At 33.4% G+C, this 20,998-nt stretch overlaps 4 protein-coding genes across 11 annotated transcripts; 3 read left to right on the top strand and 1 right to left on the bottom strand.

Annotated features, from left to right (window-relative positions):
- Positions 1-272: 272 nt before the first annotated feature.
- Positions 273-4,732, top strand: LOC127252310 (probable dolichyl pyrophosphate Glc1Man9GlcNAc2 alpha-1,3-glucosyltransferase). The gene is made up of 4 exons (XM_051276428.1): positions 273-1,070; positions 1,786-1,992; positions 2,787-3,024; positions 4,076-4,732. Exons 1-4 carry the CDS (start codon positions 333-335, stop codon positions 4,435-4,437), a joined length of 1,545 nt encoding a protein of 514 aa, XP_051132385.1. The 5' UTR covers positions 273-332; the 3' UTR covers positions 4,438-4,732.
- Positions 4,434-12,287, top strand: LOC127252309 (uncharacterized). Of its 8 annotated transcripts, none has more exons than XM_051276420.1 (9): positions 5,502-5,618; positions 5,697-5,876; positions 9,095-9,343; positions 9,415-10,032; positions 10,193-10,363; positions 10,866-11,002; positions 11,125-11,235; positions 11,319-11,428; positions 12,142-12,287. In XM_051276420.1, the coding sequence occupies exons 1-8, from the start codon at positions 5,517-5,519 to the stop codon at positions 11,383-11,385; spliced, it is 1,635 nt and encodes a 544-aa protein (XP_051132377.1). In that variant the 5' UTR covers positions 5,502-5,516; the 3' UTR covers positions 11,386-11,428; positions 12,142-12,287. The 8 variants fall into 8 exon arrangements, with proteins under 8 accessions (XP_051132382.1, XP_051132377.1, XP_051132378.1 ...); XM_051276421.1 differs by lacking the exon at positions 12,142-12,287 and adding an exon at positions 11,611-11,720; XM_051276424.1 differs by lacking the exon at positions 12,142-12,287 and having other exon boundaries at positions 9,415-9,587; positions 9,669-10,032; positions 11,319-11,603.
- On the bottom strand, positions 12,000-15,937 carry LOC127252312 (protein TRIGALACTOSYLDIACYLGLYCEROL 4, chloroplastic). Its single transcript, XM_051276430.1, has 5 exons — positions 15,521-15,937; positions 14,646-14,895; positions 13,766-14,147; positions 12,957-13,228; positions 12,000-12,289 (listed from the first exon to the last, which is right to left on the bottom strand). Exons 1-5 carry the CDS (start codon positions 15,793-15,795, stop codon positions 12,092-12,094), a joined length of 1,377 nt encoding a protein of 458 aa, XP_051132387.1. The 5' UTR covers positions 15,796-15,937; the 3' UTR covers positions 12,000-12,091.
- A 3,508-nt stretch (positions 15,938-19,445) lies between these two features.
- LOC127252315 (putative invertase inhibitor) lies at positions 19,446-20,305 on the top strand. The gene has a single exon (XM_051276436.1). The coding sequence runs from the start codon at positions 19,573-19,575 to the stop codon at positions 20,134-20,136; it is 564 nt and encodes a 187-aa protein (XP_051132393.1). The 5' UTR covers positions 19,446-19,572; the 3' UTR covers positions 20,137-20,305.
- The last annotated feature ends 693 nt before the right edge of the window (positions 20,306-20,998 follow it).

The raw sequence follows: 20,998 nt of genomic DNA, 5'->3' as shown, positions 1-20,998 counted from the left end.
ATTTTTTATATTTTGACAAATTTTTAATATCAATACAAAATATTATTCAAATATTAAAAAATACATTTTTTTGAAGTGTTAAATTTAATATTCTAAAATTCAATCAAAAGAATTAATGATATTATAAATGAATATGATAAATACTTTTAAAATAAAAAAGAGAATTTAAATATAATATTCTAATTTAAAAATAGAAGATCTAAATTTTTATGTGCATTTATAAAAAAATACTCGAGTAATAAAAATGGAATACAAAACACAACCAAACAGTTCTCAGTAGCCTTATTTTAATACAGCAGCTGTTCAGTCAACCATAGCGCATAAACTCTCCGATGTCCGAAACCCAAACCAACCGCCGCGCCACCGCCGGCATATGGTGGCCGGCCCTTGTAGCGGCGGCCGTGAAGCTCCTTCTAATTCCGGCCTACCGGAGCACGGACTTCGAAGTCCACCGCCACTGGCTAGCCCTCACGCACTCACTCCCTCTCTCCCAATGGTACTCGGACACCACCAGCCAATGGACCCTCGATTACCCTCCATTCTTCGCCTACTTCGAGAAATTCCTCTCGATTTTCGCTTCCAGGCTGGATCCGATCATGACCGATCTCCATCAAGGCCTTGATTACGCCTCCTCCCGCACGATCGTTTTCCAGCGCCTGTCAGTCGCGCTGTCCGATTTCGTGTTGGTTTACTCTGCTTATAGATTGACTGTAAGCAGAAATTGTAGCAATTTTGAGAGGTTTTTTAGCTGGATTTTGATTATCTGGTCGCCTGGCCTGTTTATTGTGGATCACTTGCATTTTCAGTACAATGGTTTTCTGTTAGGGTTACTGTTGCTGTCAATTTCTTTTCTGGAGGAAGGAAGGGATTTAATGGGAGGGTTTATATTCGCAGTTCTGCTTTGTTTTAAGCATCTCTTTGCAGTGGCTGCGCCAGTGTATGTTGTGTATTTGTTTAGGCATTACTGCAGGGGAGGATTGGTCAAAGGTTTTAGTAGATTGGTGCTTATGGGAAGTGTTGTTTTGGCTGTTCTTGCTGCGGCTTATGGTCCCTTTGTTTACCATGGACAGGTAAAAATTTTGGGTTCTACTGTGGAAATGGTTGGAGTTGATTAATGCTGATAGCATGAAAAGATGTGATTTGAAGGAATTGTGTTTCTCCCATTGATGTGATTCTCTTTTGTTATTCTTGTGTCAATATAGTGTTTGAATTCGGTTCTGTAGATTCCCAGCTGGAAATTGTGTTCGAAGTTGATTTATGCAGATTCTGAAGTATTTACTTTTTATTTTAGTCGTGTGGTATGATAATAGACTAATTTTTAGTAATTCTAATCTGACTTCACAGCTGTTAAGATTGGCGATTGAATTTCGTATTTTAGATGGATTGTGTATCATGTGATACATTTCGATAAATCTTAGTGGGCTTGAATATTACAGGACAAGTATAATTAAAAGTGACTTATTATAGAAATCAATGTTAGGCTGTGAGGCTGAAAGTAAATACTGATGTATCATTGGACTAAGATTATGTGTTCTTCTTTGGGAGTAAATGTGTCATGTTGCTGATTGTGAAGCTACAGATACTGAAGCATGGCGCATAACCTTTACTTTTAAATCGTTCTTTTCCTTGCTTGATATTCTTATTTTGAGTAAGATAGTAGCTCGTTCATTAAACAGACTTCTATTCTGCTCTTACAATAATTTTCATCATCCTAGTAGGGCTGCATGTTCCATTTGTTACCGAAAGTTGTGTAAGGTGTGGTTTATCTCTTCATTTACCTTGCAGATGCAACAAGTTTTCAGACGCATGTTTCCTTTTGGCAGGGGACTCTGCCATGCATACTGGGCTCCAAATTTCTGGGTATTCTATATAATGTTGGATAAATGTCTAGCATTTTTGCTTGTGAAACTAGGGTTCCACATCGAAGCCCCAAAAGCTTCATTCACTGGCGGTCTGGTGGGAGATTCCTCTCCATTTGCTGTATTACCTACAGTAAGAATGTCTGTTCTCTTGTTTATATCTAACAAATTTTCAGTTCCATTACAGTTTCCGCGTGTTTAAAGCCACAAGTTGCTGTTATCTGTTTATTAGGCCCTTTGTGTGTTGATCAATCTAGTTATGTTTGAAGTTTCAAACCAGTGTTAATTTGTTTATTATGCTGGCCCTTTATGTGTTGATCAATCTAGTTATGTCTGAAGTTTCAATCCACTTGCAGATCAGTAGACGTGGTTCAAGATTTGACGCTTGACCAATATGGTACTTCAAGATGAATTATACTACAGAGCTAAAGTACTATTTTGTAAACAATTAGAGAAAAGCTTAGTAATTATATATAATATAAACATATTATGAAAAGCCCAATATCCCCTCGGGTGTCCAATGCTTGATAGTAGTAGAATACTTGAGCTTCACTTGTGAATGATTTGTTTGAACTCAGGAATTCATTAGTACATTGGTTCAAGTTTGGACACTTGACCAATATGGTACTTAAAGATGAATTATACTATGAAGCTGAAGTACTACTCTGTAAACAATTAGACAAAAGCTTAGGAATTATGTATAATGCATACGAATTTCAAAAAAGACAAATATTCCCTCAGGTGCTCAATACTCAAATAGTAGTAGAATACTTGAGCTTCACTTGTAAATGACTGGATTGTATTCAGGAGTTCATTATTAAATTCCTTGTCAAACATTCTGGAATGTACTAAAGAATGACATCTTTGTTACCTTTGGGCTTTGTGATACAATTAATCTATTATAAATTCACATATCCAATAATGCAGGTCACTCCCTTGATCACATTCATCACCGTTCTCTTAGCAATCTCTCCTTGTCTGATAAAAGCTTGGAGAAATCCCCAGCCAAAGATGGTATCCAGATGGGTATCCTATGCTTACACTTGCGGATTTCTATTTGGTTGGCATGTTCATGAAAAGGCATCACTCCACGTTGTGATCCCCCTAGCCTCTACATCCTTGACAAGCATGAAGGATGCTAAGCATTACTTCTTTTTGTCCATAGGTATACTTTTTCTTAAATCTATTTTTGCTAATTACCTTGTGGAATCTATTTTTGTGCCTGTTATTAAATCTTGATGAACTCGTATGGTCCTTATCAGTCAATAATGTCTATCTCCAGTTTGTTAGTAGTTCACATATATTTCTCAGTTTAAAATACAATAATGGTGTGTTTTTGGCTGGTTTCCTGGCTGCCATAGCCTCTTAAGATTTCTACAGAATTCAAGATGACTATATGTAAGTTGTATTGCTCGAGCATCGCATATAGTTATTTTGTCCAGTAGGTTGTCAGAAGTCCTTGCCCGGTTGCATGCTAGAGTGTTATATTCTTAACTATCATTGAACTTTAATTTGTTTGAATGCATTCTTAGAGTGTTTTGAACGTATTAGATGGTGTGGTGTTCTTTTTTTATTTAATCTGAACCGTAATGAATTGCTATTTCATTTTATAATATGTATCTAGTTCAAAATAAAAACAGCTATAGAATGCAATTGGATGTAATTTTAGGGTGTGAGGCATAGAGATCCGTAAGCACGAACAATGTTACATAGAGGACAACTTACCAATTAATAATTTAATTATAGTATATTTTACATTTATGTAATAAAGAACAACGCTTATTTTCTAATGGATTACGATTAGAAATTTCATGTCAGACACAGTGTAGACTTCCCTTGGAGTTCTTCTAGCAATGTTGCTCTCTTATTAAAACTGAGATTATGTAATTTATCCCTAGCTTTGCAGTCATTGTAGGATTGATTAAAGAATAATGTTAAATATCTTGGTTGCGTCTATATATGTTTTCGAAGTTTGGATTGGTTTGAAAATAATAAAAAATAGAATAGAAATAAGTGTTTGATGTGATACTTAGATTCTTGATGTAACATTTTAAATGAAAATTAAATCCTGAATAAAATGTCATCTAGATTGGAATTTTTACAAAAGGTAAATTTGGAAACATACGTAAAGTGTGTTTATTACCATGTTATATGTCTGCTTCAGTTACTTACAATGCTTATGCTGTTAGATCTAACACATAGCTATCATGATGCAGTATCTTGCTACTCACTTTTCCCTCTTCTGTTCGAATCCCAAGAGTACCCCATCAAAGCTACACTTCTACTTCTACATGCAGTTCTGATGTTCCTCGGGTTCTCCTCACATTTTCCCGAGTCAACTTCTGGACATGTAAAGGGAAGTGAGACCAAATCTGGAACACCCTTCTACATTGGGTGGCTCGGAAAATCCTATCTTCTTGGCCTCTTAATTGTTGAGATGTGGGGACAGTTTCTGCATCGTATTGTTTTTAGTGATCGACTTCCTTTCTTACCACTTATGATGATCTCTGTATACTGTGCTCTCGGGATGATTTACTCGTGGATTTGGCAGCTAAGACAGATTGCTCGGTACCACTGATTCGCACGCTGTTTTTTTTTTTTAACACTACTGACAAAGTGAGAAGCTTATTTTGTTGTAGTCATGGCGGCAGGCGGCAGGAGGTTTTGAGGGATGCAGAAAGCAGGTATTTTTTACAGTCTGTTAACATTATTGTCGAAGAGTGTGTTTGTAAAAAATATTTGTGGCTGATGATACGAAGTTGGGATTAGAAGAAAGTGAACATAAATTGAGTTTAAAATTTGATTGTGTTGTATTCAAAATCATTGAATTTTTTAGGACAGATTCTGAGCTTATTATCTAACCCTTTTTTTTTTGTCCTTTGTATTTCAATTATTGTATTTTTGTTCTTTTTATGCCTCATTGTATTTAATTAAAAGAAAAAATCATGCATTTTTAATCATATGAAGGGGCTGGCAAAAGTGCTTATTTGATATATATATATATATATATATTTTAAAAAATTCATATTAGAGAAAAGGATCACAAATGTTTTTATTAGTTGAATAATATTTTTCATATTGTATATTTTGTAATATTAATAATCTCAATAATGAAAAAGAATAGTCTCTAATGTCCCCTGCGTAAAAGAAACAATAAATCTGTACTCCCTTCATTCAATATGTGGTATCTGCTCTACCGTAGACATGGTATTTTATGAGGAATGTAATTAATAGATATGACAAAAAGTCTGTCTAAAAAAAAATTAAATAAATAAATGTTTGAACGTATCAAATTAAATATATAATTATTTTTATTTTAAACAAAATTATATATTATAAAATTTAATATGAATTGCATAGATTACTCTACTAATTTCTTTCAATGTTGCATTATTTACTAGTAAATAAATTAAATAATTGTTTTTAATTTATATATTATATAAAAAACTAATTTAATATTAAAAATAATAGATTATATATAAGAAATATTACCACATCACATATTATTTCAATTTAAATCTACCTTAAAAAACAGCGATCTTACAAAAACACTAATGCAAATCTTTAACTTCAATCGGTGGGATCCGGGACTCCAGTTCCAGACCAGAGTCAGTCAATCAGTCAGTCAGTCACCAATCATCAGTGTAAATACGAGTAATGGGTGTATGGAGTGGGAACTCCCGGATCCCCTTGGAATCGATGCTGGAGAGACCATACATCAACACTCCCAACGACTTTTTAAGCAGTGCTCGATTTTCCGTTCGGACTCATATATATATATATATATATATATATATATATACATAGAGAGGATGATTATTCTAATGTCTCTTTCAGGTTTTGGATAAATCTTTTGGAGCTCCTTCGCGAATCGGGAGCTTAAAACTGAAGAGGATGGGTTCAAGCAGCAGTCATGTGGTTTCGTCGGAAGCATCATCGCCGAGGAAGTCGTCGAGGTTAAGGCGAAAGGTATCCGCCCTGTTCTGCGGTGTTTTCACGCCCAAGTCAACTTTTAAGGTATCATGACTTTTTCTTCCGTTTCTCCCTTTTCTTTGGAGTGATTTGATTTGGATGTTCGTTATTGATCGGATTTGGATATTGTTGTCTGTTTCTCTGTGTTGGTGCTGATCGATTGTGTGGACTTGATCTGGTTTTCTAGGGTTACGAACTGTTTGAACTCTGAACTGTTGAGGTGATTTCATAGATCGATTGCTTAACTTTCGGCCAGATTCATGACAGAGAGTTCCTACCATTTGTAGTCATTAACTCTCGAGACATCATAACCATATTGTATGTATATCTATGTTAGCAGTTGGCATTCGGGGAAGGAAGGACTGTAATGGCACTGAAATCGGTTTTTGTTGATATGAAAATATCTTGGATTCTAAGGGCCTAATCTATTCTCTCTTTGCTCAAAACTTGTGAAACAAAATAGCCATATAAGTACTAACACTTGAGTCTCGCATCAAAATTAGAATTTGTATTGTGATTTGTGAAGCATGACCAATAAATAATAATAATAATAAAATTTAGTTTGAGAAATTTTCATTGCAAACTCAGTGTGTACTTTAGGTAGTAAGTATAATTGAAACCTTCTTTATATTGAAGGTTCCTTTTATGAAGACTTGAAAAGCATAATTCTTCTCTACTTGATTTCTCAGGCACTTGTCATTCTTGTTGTTTTCAATACTTTTTTCACTTTACCAGTCATGGGAAACTTGTTGTTCTTACGAAGCAAGGTACTCATATGTCGGAATCATTATAAGACACATTTGAATTCAGTATTCGAACTTTGTGGCTGGGTTAAGATTGCTCAAGCCCAATGTTTGATAAAATGCAAGTTTTGTATGTGCTATCTTTTTAGTTAACAGTTACCGATTGCTCAATATATTCAAGGAAGAAACTCTCTAACGCGTCATTGGAAAGTTCATCTCTTTATTCAATCTTCTCCAGTTGTATTTCACATTTCTGTTTCCTCCACTGTTCAAAAATCTTGACTTGAGCTACACCTATCAAATAGTAGATTTCTTTGTTCAAGAATTCAAATTTTGTTCAGGACATCTAAGGAGATATTTGGTTCAAGAAAGTCCTCAGTAAAGGTGCTAAAGAATACATTGCAACCAAAAAATTAAATTGAAACCTCATCCGGCTACTTATAGAATTGTCACTTTTGAGGTTCTTCCCCATAACTCCCTCATTTGCAGTGAATATATCTTCAAAAACATGTTGTCAATCTGAACTCTTCCTTAGATCCTTTAAACTCCCATTGTATGTTGGTTGTTGGATCATTGTTGTAACAACACCTCAGAAAATAGTTCTCATTATTGCTCTCTCCATTCCATGGTATTGCACAACCAAATTATAGCATTATGCCAAAATAGTGGAGAAGTAACAACCCTATTAGGTATACCATATTTGTTGGTCTTCTTATTCATATTTTAAATAATTGATCAGTGTTGTGAAATAGATTAACTATCGTGTATGTAACTGTGTCTGATTCTAGAAGTGTGCCTGCATCCTAGTTTCAGGTTTATTTAGTTTTGTTAGCTGGATATATACTCATATCTGACACTCATACCATACTCAATAATAATCATGATGATGATGGTAGTTTGAGATTAAAATTTCAATAGCAAACTAATCAAAGTGGTTATCATTTTACCCAATGATAATGAACTGCATAAAGACTCAAAGTGGATATGCATGAATTATGGGATAGCATTTTCTGAGAGGACACAAGATAACTTGATCAAAATTAAAAATTTGTTTACATTTGATATTGAGATATGATCGTTTGTCCCAATCCCAAAGACATGAATTACATTGAACTTAACCAAAAAATTTACCTGTATTTGGGGATAGCATTCTCTGAGGGACACAAAATAACTTAATCAATATAAAAAAACTTGCTTACTTATAAATGGTTGAGGGGCTTTCATGGTGAACCCTATCACCAAAATATGGGTTAAGCTCTTAGATAACAAGTTTAATTCATGAATTAATCTAAAGTAAATAAATTTACAGACAGGCGGATTCTAAAAACTGCTGAATGACACCATAGTTGGCAGTTGTGGCTTCCTCAGTCAGTGAACATATAAGTTTGATAAAACTGATAGAGCATATAAGTGGTTAAGTGTATAAAAACATAATGGTTTTGTAGATCAGTAGAGGACTAATAGTGAAATGATATTTGTAGTATTTGCAGTGTTTATTGTTTGATAGTCAGTGAAGTTGAAAATATAGCCTTTGAAGAATGAACTTATGGCTTTCAAATTAAGTTCCGAATTAGTGGAAATTTGAATTAGGGATTCTATGTACAACCTATCACTAAAATCCCCCTAGAGGGGGATAAGGTGACGGTACCTGGGGAATAAGCATCGGCTGCCTGCTGAATCCATGGGCAGTCAAGAGACAACCCACAGAAGGTAAAAAAAATTAATAATAATATCTAAAGTTTGAACTTTGAAGAGTAGGGACGATTAGTAAAGTGAAATAGGACAGTGAGGAGAGATTGATGCTGGGAAGGAAACAAAGGCTCTGTCAGTTTTTGGCGGAAACTTGCAGTATAGAAGCTTGAAAAGAAGTTAAAAGAAACTAGTAGTATAGTGAGGGAAAAAAAAAAATGGCCTCTATTGGTTTGTGAAATGACATGACAGAAATAAACTGACAAAAATAAAAAATAAGCTGACAAAGTAGTAAAACTGCTATTACATGGAGGCTGGTGGAATGGTTGCATTGTTGACATGATTATACGACTCGAAAGTCTTCAAACCTTGAAAGCTATTACCTTTAGCTTCTATGTACAACATCTTCTGATCCACTCTGGAATTTTGATCAAGTGATCTTTATGCCTTATTTCTTGGATCAATGCCACAATCAACTTTTGAAATTCTTTGTTTTGGCTCTGAAATCTGTCCTTGATTCGGTTTGACCTCCACATCGTGGTGCTGCTTAAATTTGGTTTATGAAGCTTCTCCACTAACTTCTGGCCACTGTTTCCTGGAATCTACAGCTTGACACATTATAATTTCCTTCAGCTGTTATTGTACTCAGTTTTAAATTTTCTTCAGGTTTTTCATTATTGTTCAAGATTTTCATGTGTAAACATGATCCTGTTAAGGTTAATTTAACAATTTTTTACTTCTGCTAGTACCTTCCATAGCAGTATTATTGACATCTTTTATCAACAGAACCTGCATAAAATTGGCTTCAACATTTCATAAACTTTTTCACAGAAGCTGGAAGATTGTGCAGAGGAGATGCCAACCATTAGCTGCAGAAGAGATTTGTCCCCCTTCGATTCTTCTCTAAACTCCAGCCTCGAATCCCCTTCTGTGTTTTCCTCAGAAGCTGAAGCCACTACATCCACATGTGACAATGAAGATTTATCTGAAGGAAACATTGGCGTTGTCGAGGATGCCCTTACTGAATCTGTTCCATTAAATGTTCAGTCACTCAGAGATCTCGAACCACTTGAGGATCAGGTACTTGTTCATTTTGAGCGCATGAACTCTCTATAATAGTAACACGGATTTGTGAGTGTGTTCTTTGACAGCTTGCTCAACAGTCGATTATTGAAAATACAATGGCACAAAGTACAACTTCCGATAGTTCAGTCCATGATCAGACAACCAATCCAGTGCAGGGGCACCATAGTTCTCATGTGCTGTCAAATAGTTCTGAATATAGCCAGGATTCCCTTGTGGTATACAGTAATTCTGATTTAAGGTCACTTTCTGTTGTTTCTGATTCTTTACCACGGTTTCAAATCCCTGGGAATGACGTTGCTCACTTGACAACCGATTCTAGTTCAGGATTTCTTGTGTCTGATAGTGACCAAGATATGAGGAGTGGAGCACAACTACATCTCGATTTGGTGAGTATCTCTTCTAACATCCTATCTGATAGCATTGCTGAAGTAAGTAGAGGTGAAGCAAGAAGAAACAGTAGGACACTATTTTGGGACGCTTTATCAAGACACAGTTTTAGACGACATGTTGATTCCCCAACAATTGTTATCGCCACTGGTCTTGCTGATGAGCTAGAATCCCATGACAGATGGTTTTATGATTTCAATGGTGATCTCCATTCCATTGGAACCAATCATGATATCGACACATTGAGTGCCAGGCTTCGTCATAGAAATGAACAGAGACGGCTTTCGAGATCTGAGGTTAGATATGCAATATTTACTTCTTGTGCTTCCAATTTTTCATTTAGAAAGTTCATATAAAAAGGAGCATCATCAGTAACTACATGATAATTCCATGTGTTTGGTTATGCTGTTTGTGTAGTACACTTGACCATTTTCATTCATTAACAAAATTGTCTAGATCTCAGAAAGGAGAGGTATTCGTAATGAGGGTGGCCGACGAACTGCATTTTGTGCATCAGGACTTCACCTCGATGGTACATGTTCATGTGATTTGTTCTTTGCAGATGAAGAATCAAGTAGTTTTGCAAGTATCTCACGTATAATAGTTCTCGCTGATGCATTGTTTGAGGTACATTCTTGAGACTACACTCATTCCCATTTAGTTGTGCCTTTTTTTTTTTGGTCAGTCCTTGTTAAGTAATTTTTATTGAATTTGAAACCTCTTATTTAAGCAATTGGAGTCCCTTCTAATATTGCAAGAAGTCTCTTTTAATTTTACCTATTTTTGGGCTAGTTATTATTTATTTAAAAGAGGTCAATAATTACAACCAACAACATTACAAATTTCTTCTCTTTTGTTATTTTACTACACGAGCTCCACAAACCCATGGCTTTAATCTTGCATATCTAAAGAACCTAAAATTTATGTGAAATAGTCCTTAAGGGTATTATCCTTGTGCTTCTAGTTTTATTAGTGAATCTCCAATACAATTTTCTTTATATCATGAATTTCTTGTATGAATCGCTTAAGACTCCTGAATGCTTGAATAGGGCATTACTTATACTACCTTCTGTACTCGTGCAGTTTCATTAGCAAGTGAAATAGTAAACCACATGTATCTATTTACCAGGTTTTAGACGAAATTCACCATCAGGCTTTATCGCTTTCACTATCTACAATATCTCTCCCTGCTCCAGAGTCTGTTGTTGAGTCATTTCCACTCAAGGATCACAAAAATGATGAGAATGGTTCAATCGATGTTCGACAGTAAGTCTCGTATCACTTAAACCAATTACATGCTGTTTTCAATTCTTAAAATTTTCGGTATGATGCGCACCTTGACTTGTCTTGATCATCACCCTTGACTCAACCAAAAATGTGCTGTGCAGATGCTACATTTGCTTATCCGACTACGAGGAAGGGGACAAATTGAGAGTCCTCCCATGCAATCACGATTACCACATGCTTTGCATCGATAAATGGCTTAAAGAAGTGAACAGGTACTGACTGCTCAAGAAAATTATCTACACACATACGCATCTTATAGTCTTCATTTCCATTAAGTATTGTTCTATGTCAATAGGGTATGCCCAGTCTGCAGACACAATGTCTGCGAAGTTCCCGGAGAATCCTCAGCATCCAACACATGAAAGAAGTAAAAGCTTCTTTCTCAAAGTAAAGCCAAAGTCAACTGTAAGTATTCATGCATACATATACATATACACTGCATACAGTAATGTGATAAATACCAGTTTGTTTTTGTTTGTGCAATTTTTCTAGCTTTTAAACATCGTAGGTTATGTATGCTAATAGCGCTACATAATCGAATTCAAAGTTTCTTGCTAATAAACACTGGAAATTTAAATTATTTGCAGGTTGTGATATATAATCTTTTCAGCTCACTTAGATGGTTACATGTCGGTACATAATAACATAGATTAAAAAGTCCCCACAAGTAAACATTACCTAATACTACTGCACAACTTAGGACAATATCACAGAGGCAACAAGCAGTTTGCTGCTTCAATTTTGAATAACCACAACAAAGTGCAATAATGATTCACTTAACAACAATTTAGGGATTAAAAACACAACATTTTTTAATTTTTTAACCTAATAATGTATTTTTAATTTCTTCAAATCCAGGATGACTCAAGACAAATTTTAAAGTACTAGCACTCGTTTCACCAACAATTCCACCAAAACATGGTTCATATATGTCTCTGTGTGTGTGTGTGTGTGTTTATATATACCAAGATCAATATGCACCCAAGCCTCAGCAAAGCAACAAGACAATAAGAGTGAATAATTTGAAGTGAAAATTTCATGAGTTTTGACATAATCACTAAATGTAAGCTAAAACTCAAGCATACGTAACTCAATCATTCCCTCTTTCCGTTTCCCAGAATACCAAGCTACAACCTTACCTGAGCCAAGGAGCCTCAAAGAGTAACTTAGGCTATATATCAGATCTTCCAAGTGTGGTCCATTCCTCCCGGAAGATGAACCAAGGGAAAACTTGGAATCCACTCGAAAAACAATCGGTCCTGCAACCTGCATTTATATAAACATCATGATTGTGTATCATAACTTTCCATGGATATCTATATACAAGCATAAAAGGCAATTTATGAAATTAAAAACTTCTGTGATGACAGAGTATTCCTATATAGTTTTCTTCCCTCTTCAACAATTTAGTGCTAAGGCTGACAATCCAAGGATTTATTCCTCTGTAAGGTTGCTAGAGATGACTGAGTCTCATTCTACTCGAGATTGGTTTGTAGTCGAATAAATAGCCAGGTTTCCAGTCGAGTTTGGAATGAGGAAAATATGTGTACTCAGGTCAAAGTTGTGTCTCAGGTTTAAGGTTGGACCCATATCACCAGACCCCAGCTCGCCCAGAAGTACACCTGCACAATTGGGGATTTGATTGGGCAGGTGGGGATCTAACAAACACTAGACACATAGGGTCAAAGTTCCCCCGATCCTAAATCGCCGTTATCCCAGGACCGAGCTTTGTATGTAAGTAACTAAAGAACCATCAAGATGCCCATTTTCACCTAATTCAAAGATGGAGATGGAATTCTGTAGGGGCTTACGCATTAACCGATCAGTCAATGCACAAGGAATCTTGTGCTGTTACCATTTCTCTTCATAGTAAATGCAAAAAAAAAAAAAAAAGTCATGAATTTTAAATGAGATCTTGGTCAAAACAGGTCACCTGTTGTTGGACTATTAGATTTAGTTTTGGAGAACCGAGTTCATTCCGTGCCTGATTGGTCTGCTGCTCGGTCCTGAAAAGACCAGAAGCCTTTTCGGCAAGAGCTGAAAATGAATTAACATCCAAGCGAGCATCTACCCTCGTGAGGTCGCCATAATACTCCCTGAATTTCCCATGTTGGAATGTGTAGCACACCGAACTGAATAAATCAGCTCCAAACCTCCTCTTCTTATCATCTTTCTCACCGTGTAACCAAGCAGCACAAGTAGCCCCTGGATACAAAGAGGATAGATAATGACATGATTGAACATATTAACTTGAAAAGCATGGGTATTTATGTATATAGTACAACTTTCAAGGGATATGGCGATTAACTAGAACCATGGGGACCATTAAATGAATCAACTTATTTGAGCAGCAGCACACTGTAGAATAATCTCGAGTTTCAGAGACAAATATAGTGTTGGGAGGAACTTAATATAAGTTAAAATCATATTCCTATGAAGTCTGTGCAAATCCAATAAAAATCAGAGATACGAAGAGAACATTAGTAAGCAGCAATACATCATAGATATTACGTTGGCTCGATGGTTTATGGGACCAGAACTGTGCAGAACTCCTCTGGAAGTATCAATCGTAAAAGGGTGCCATAAGAGCATGATATCATCGGGATAGAAAGGTTAATACATATACAAATATCTAAGCAGTAAGCATTGGTTTTAATGGAACACAATGGAATTATCAACTAATCAAGGAAACTAGAATAAGAAGAATAGCAATATATTTGTATTCCTAACCTTAGAAATTACCTATAATTCCAGAAATTGCAGCATGTGGCTCCCGGAGACGGATATCGTATGCAGGGCGCCAGATTTGACCATCTTCCACCTCTATTATGCAATCCTCCTTTGTTTCCTTTATCCTCCAAAATTCCTTCGCCTTCTCAAAAGAAACAGCAGCTTTTGCACACAGCCCAGGCAATAGTCCAGGTAAAGATTCAGTATTATAAGAGTCAACTGACTTTGGAACGCCAACAGTTTTGTGTACACCAAAACGATATCGCATTCCTGAGTCAGAGACTAGTGATGCACAATCCATGGATATAGATTCTGGAACATCCCAGTATTTCCCTTTCTGATCAATGAACAGCTGAGGCCATGCAGCTTCTACAGTAATATCGTGATTTGGAAGCTGTAGTGAAAAAATAAAACAAAGGACATACAGTCAAGCTCTAGAATACTGATTTCTATGAAAATGAGCAAAAGGAGATTGCCGAAGCACTTAGGAAAAGAAATGATAAAGAGTGGTAGCTCATGAGAAAAAAAATAATACTAATAATAAAATTGACACTAATCCTGCAAAGTGTATAATTCTATTCTAGATATAAGATTATTGCACCAAATTTTTAAAATTTCAACATCATTAAGATTATCATGACTGTCAACCAGATTGTCTCTCATTCAAAATATTTTCAAAATAAAAGGACTAAAATTATTATTTAGAGAGAGAGAGAAAGGAAGTGGTCTAGTATTGCAACTCATTTTAACATGATGAGTGGACTTAAAGCTCTAGGTATGGGCTCAAATCAAAAGCCTTACCAACTTACGCACAATTAGCATGAAAAAGAACTCGACGTTAATTTGTGAATGTCTCCTAATTTTAAAAAAAAAGAAAGGTTCAAAATATTACCTTGTGAAAGAGCGAGGCCTTTGTGCGTCTCTTGTTCCTCTCACCATGGCTTTCGGTGCTCAATAGTATGGAAGTCGATGTAGGTAATGCTATTTGTGATGTTAGCCCAACTGCATAGAGCGACTTGTCCAAGACATGCCTAGCAGCATCTTTAAGCAACGAAAGATCCCATTCTTCTGCAGATTTCACCTCAGCTTTAATAGAAGATATAAGTTTCTTAGGACGAATTTGGCCAATTAATCCTACCCACCTGCATAGAAAGTAAGGGTTGTGACTTGCAGCTGGAATAGGGAAAGACACACTCAAATCTAGATTCAAACCCAATATTCATCATCAAATCAAATCTACATTATTAAAGTACAGATTTACATATGAACAGAAACTCAAGCAACATTGCCACAATCACATTGGACAGTCTTCAATTTACCATCATGCATGCTATATGAATAAACGATAATAACTTCCTCTTTCAGTCATTATACAAAACATTTAGCAAACAAAACCTATAGTAGATTGCAGTTTAGTCAGTAAACAGTAAACTACTTTCCTGTGAGTGATTAGGATTTAGGAGGCCATGTAAATCACAAAGATCATGTTGGAAAATGGAAACAATTCGATCTCAGTGGGTAGGATCAATTTAACATTCAAAACAGTCATCTGTGATTGAAATTCCATCTGAAAATGTAAACATGCCCTGAACATATGAAATTGCTCAACCACTCAATGGTCCATGGTCTCCAGCAACACTGAACAGAGACGAACACTCCAACACCACAAACTTGAATTAGTGCACCATAAGCACACCAAACTATACAACATTGATTTAACCAAAAAAAATAATAGAAAATGAGAGGAACGGAGGGAGGGAGACGTACCAGTTCTGCACACCTAATGGTCCCAGGACGGACTGCAGCGCTAAAGCGCCCACTTCCTTGCGATTCGGCGACGGAGATATCGACGGTAATATCCCCAACGGAAAGCCATTTTTCAGAAAAGCCAACTGCTGAATTCTCAACGATTTACTCGCTCTGGCTCCGTCGAGGGGGATAGGTTCCCCTGGAACGGCCTTCGCGACGCCGTCGAGAACCAGTGGAGTAGAAATGTCCAGGTCCCAAAATGCAGCATCCATGGCCGTTCTCAATTTCGCCATTCTCTCAGTAGGCCGGCCGGCCACCCAAGCTTGTTCGAATTCTGTGTGTCCGATTAGGAATAGGATTAGGATTTGGTGGGAATCCTTCCTTCTCTGAGGAGAAGGGGATAAAATGATTTTGGGATTTTGGAAGAACCGAAATTAGGGTTCTTATTTTGGGGTTTAAGGTTTGGCGAAATTACAATGTGACCCCGCTGCTTTTGACCAGTTTGTATTTTTCTGCCTTCATTTCCTTTATAAGCCTCAATGAGTCGATGACTCGATGTGCGCACCACCGTTGTATATATTTCCTTTTTTTTTTTTTCTCTCTCTTTCTCTTTTTTTATTTTTTTTTTATTTTTTATTTTTGTCTCTCTTTATACAAATGTACTGAGGGTGTTTTTAAGGATTTGAATAGTAAAATTTTTGGTATAATATACAAAATAAAAAATAAATATTTAGTTTGATATTTTGGAAAAAAAATAAAATTAATGAATAATAAAAATTCTAAAATTTTTATGAAACAAACACATCCTAACTCTAACCTGAGGGAGTATTATCTTAAATATCACAACGTGGACCGAGGGTATTATATAACTATTTAGTTATATTTAAAATTATAATTATTTTTATATTTTAAACTAATATAGTATAATATATTTTCATATTTTTGATAAATTGTACATAACATAGAAACTAGACTTAGTTTAAATTAAAAGCAAGTAAATACAAATATGGGTTATTTTAAGAGAAAATAAAATTGATAAATAGTGAAAATTTTCTTCTATTTTGTTTTAAAAATTCAATCAAAGACAAGCAATTATCAAAGGAATTTTGAGGCGTATGTTCTTAATCTTTAGTGTTTGTATTATATATTACTATTTTTATTCAAAATGTTTTGTTATTATTTTCAATTTGAGATGTTTCAAATTTTTTTGTAATTTTGTATTTACACACCCAAACAAATATTTTATCTTTTAATATGATTTATAAAATTATTTTAAAAATAATAATATTTTATTAGTAAGTAGAATTGTGTAAAATAATTTGATAGGTTTGCCCTTAAAAAAAATGCAAATAAAATAATGATATTTTGTAAAAAATTTGTGTAAAAGTATGAGTTTTTTTAAAAGAAAATTTGTATACAAAATATTTTACTATATTATAAAATTGACTTTTGAATTGAACAAACTAAAATAGTAAAAATTGTAATGAGACCGAGAAATATATACCACTAGAGTATGCATATTTTGTAATACTAATATGTTAAAAATAAAATAAAATATTTGGTGAAATTGTTTAAATTTATCAAAAATGAAAACAAGTAAATATTTTGTTTAAATTTGAATAGTATTTAATTTCTTATATATAGTATAACATATAATTGTGATATCTATTAATAGAAAATTTGCTATTAAAAATGAGAAGAAAAACAAAAGAGTACCTCCAATTCTGTTAATAGTGATGCAAATTTGTTAGGTATCTATTTTTATTAATTACTTTTGAATATAACGATTAATTCTATAATAATTCTATAAGAATTCAATAAAATAAGTTCGTTTCATATATCAAATATATTACAAGTGATCTGAGGAGAGGTTTGAACTTTTGACTTCACGGTCACAAATTCAACCCTTACACTGTAACCATATATTTGGGATTCTTGTTCATGTTACATTTTGTTTGTACTATGTTTGAATTTGAGTTTGAAAATTTTTTTTATTTAATTAATATTTTATTTAAATATAGAAAAAATTAATTTTTTATTATATATTATAATTTTATTGTTATATGTATAAATATCAATTTTGATCTCATTTAAATCAAATCAATCAATTTTGATCTTTTAGTCATTCACACAACTAAATACGATCGTATTATTAAAAAAAATAGTATAAGTTAAAACAGAGTAAGTAATATTAATTATTATGTTATTCAATAGTTTTCCAACTAATATGATATTAGGAACACCTTTATTCGATTTTACTTGATTGAATTCTTAAAAATACAACAAAAATAATAGTAAAGTTCTCATAGAATAAGTTCTCCTAATTTTCATTTGCCTTTTTGTATTAATAATTATATAAAAGGAGTTCATAATTTTTGCTACTTGTAAGCAATATAAATGAGCATCTTAATTTAGAAAAATGTCCAATTCTTTATCTTTTTTTTTATTTTATTTTATTTTTTATTTTTATGCTCGATCATGGTTTCATGTCACAAAAGATGCCTATGAATGTCCGATCAAAAAAAGAAAAAAGATGCCTATGAATGTGCTACATAAGTGATGATTTGGTGGTGTGAGTATGGACTTCGTGACGATTATGGGTTCAAATTTTCGATGTCTTTAAATTTTCTCTGCCATGTGTGATTCGTAACTTGTTTAATTAAATATATTCTAAATACAATTTTAATTCTATTTATTTAGCTTGTCCCTTTTTTTATATATATATATATAATACATCACATCAAGATATTATACAAGTATAAAACTTATGCAAGTAGTATATAACACTATTAGTTAGATATAATGAAATAAAATTAATTAAAAACATAATAAGTTTGTTTACTTTTAATATTTTTAGGTGAAATATTTTTTTATGTACATATTATTAAAAAAAAATACAATATATTTTTTATATTATCAATAAATTTTTTATATACCCAGTGCGCATTCTCGGGTAGCGGTTTATATTTTTTTATGTCTATGATATATATATACTTATTTAAATTGGACACAAACTTTAAAGAATATATATCTGTATCGATAAATTGCGATATAAAATAAAAATAGTTTAAAAAATATATGAATAAATGAGTTAATGAAGTGAAAATTTTGTTTAAAGAAGTGAGTTGGTTGGCTTTCCAACTGGAGTTGACAATATGTTCCGAACTTGTTTTTAAAAAATATTACATAATATGAGACTTATTCGAAATTCATTCAAAATTTGTTATTTTTTTATTCAATAAGAAAAAATATTTATATATATTTAAAAATTTTCGTTTACTTAAAAATTAATTTATGTTTATTATAAATAAATATTTTTATTTTTATTTGTTTATATTATATAAAATTTTATTTTTATAAAATAATGTTGTTACTGTATATGTTTTATTAAAATAATTAAATACATATTTTAAGTTTTCTAAATCTTATATATTTTATCATAAATAAAATATTAATTAAATAAATTACTTTCAACCTAATTTCCAATTCAATAATCAACATGTAACTAAACGCATCATATGCGTTTTTAGGTGAAGAATTCATATTAATATTATTAAAAAATATAATATACATACATTAACACAATATATAATATATATTTTTTATTTATACGCACAAAAAGCCAATATTTCAATATAAATTATTATTTTTTATATTATCAATATAAATTTTCATACTTAATATAAAAAGATATTTCTATAAAAAAAAATACAAAATAAACATATTTGTAAATAAATATAACATTTAATGATAGGAATTTAAAATATGTAAAATAAAAATCATAAATAGTTTCATAGACAAATGAAGTAAATATATAAACAAAAACCAAACATATAAAGATTTTCAGATGAATAATATCATAAATTAAATAAATAACAAAAAGTAAATCATTTCTCTATATGCCCATGTTGAGTGCTCACAATCCTTTGCCATAACTTGTCCCAATCCCTTTTCCATCAACATTATCCCATCCACACACACACACCCACGCGGGTGTGTGTGTGTGGAAGCCATTCCCATAATATAATACAACTCAAGAACAAAAAAAATTGTACCTTAAACCAAAACCTATGAAGCCATTCTCCAATCTCTTCTTTTCCATCATCCCAATCTTGTTCGGGTTCGCGACGTGGTCGTCATCGAACCCCAACCTTAACCCGATCAATTCGACGTGCGCGATTTCATCCCGTGACGATCCAAACATCGACTACGCTTTTTGCGTGACATCCCTTCAAGCCGTACCTGGCAGCCGGTGCGCGTCCCTCGGGGCCCTCGGGAAGATCTCGATCGATCTCGTTCTCCGCAACATAACGGAGACGAGCTGTTACATCGAACAGCTCATCGAGAACGGGACGTGGGACCCGTACCGGAGGCAGTGCTTGAGCGATTGCTCGGAGCTTTTCTCGGATGCGATCCCGGCCGTCGAGCAGGCTGCGAGGGACTACGAGGCGAGGAGGTTCGACGATGCCAACGTGCACATAAGCTCGGCGATGGACGCCGCGACGACTTGCGAGGACGGGTTTAATGAGAGGAGCGGCAGGAATTCGCCGATGACGAAGAGGAATAACGACGCATTTCAGCTATCAGCTATCGTGCTCGCGATTATCGACTTGGTTCGAGCGAGATCGAGCTGATATATTTTATTGACGTATAATTTTGTGATGGTTTTTTAGTATGTATCAAGTTATCTTTGTAAGTACTCTCTTCACTCCCACGGTAAATTATCAACGCTTTTAATTTGGGTCTTATTTAATTTGTATTTTTTTTAAAATATAATTATATACTTAATTTTAAATTTTATAATTTTTGTAATTTTAATTAAATAAATTAATTACCTTAATGTTAATATATCATTATTTGTATTAATATTTTTAAAATAATTTAATAATGATAATTTTTTACAAATTTTATATTTAGAGTAAACATGACAGTGTTATTTTTTACTATTTGTCTAAAGAGTAAAATTATATTAAAATTTGAAAGTACACTGTAAAAATGGAAGAACACCTACTGAATAGGTTAAAACTTAATTATTCTAAATTATATAATTAAATGCTCCATCCGTTCCATAAATATAGTCTTATTGGGTACGAGATTCAAGGAATATTGATTTTATATTACTAGTATGTAAAAAATATAGATAAAAGATTTTTTTGTCCGAGTGTATTAATGTAAAAAATAGTGATAATTGTGTAATAAAAATAAAAAAGTACGGGTAATTTTATGGTAATACGATTATTTATGAAAATAAAACTATTATTTTGGAATAAACAAAAATAATAAATAAGACTATCTATTGTATTTGGACGGACGAATATTATTTGAACTTAAGGATCATCAGTATTCGGTGTTGAAATTAAGAATTCAACCCTCTATTCAAACTAATACAGAAATATTTAGTAAAAATTTTATTTTTATTGTGTCTAGCATAGTAATATAATCTAAAAATGTAATAGAAATCATGAATTAATACATCAATATTATAGTGTATTAAAT

The sequence above is a fragment of the Andrographis paniculata genome, unplaced genomic scaffold (genome assembly GCF_009805555.1).
Source record: "Andrographis paniculata isolate CXL003 unplaced genomic scaffold, ASM980555v1 Contig46END, whole genome shotgun sequence".
Taxonomy (NCBI): Eukaryota; Viridiplantae; Streptophyta; class Magnoliopsida; order Lamiales; family Acanthaceae; genus Andrographis; species Andrographis paniculata.
This window is presented reverse-complemented; position numbering and strand designations above follow the sequence as displayed.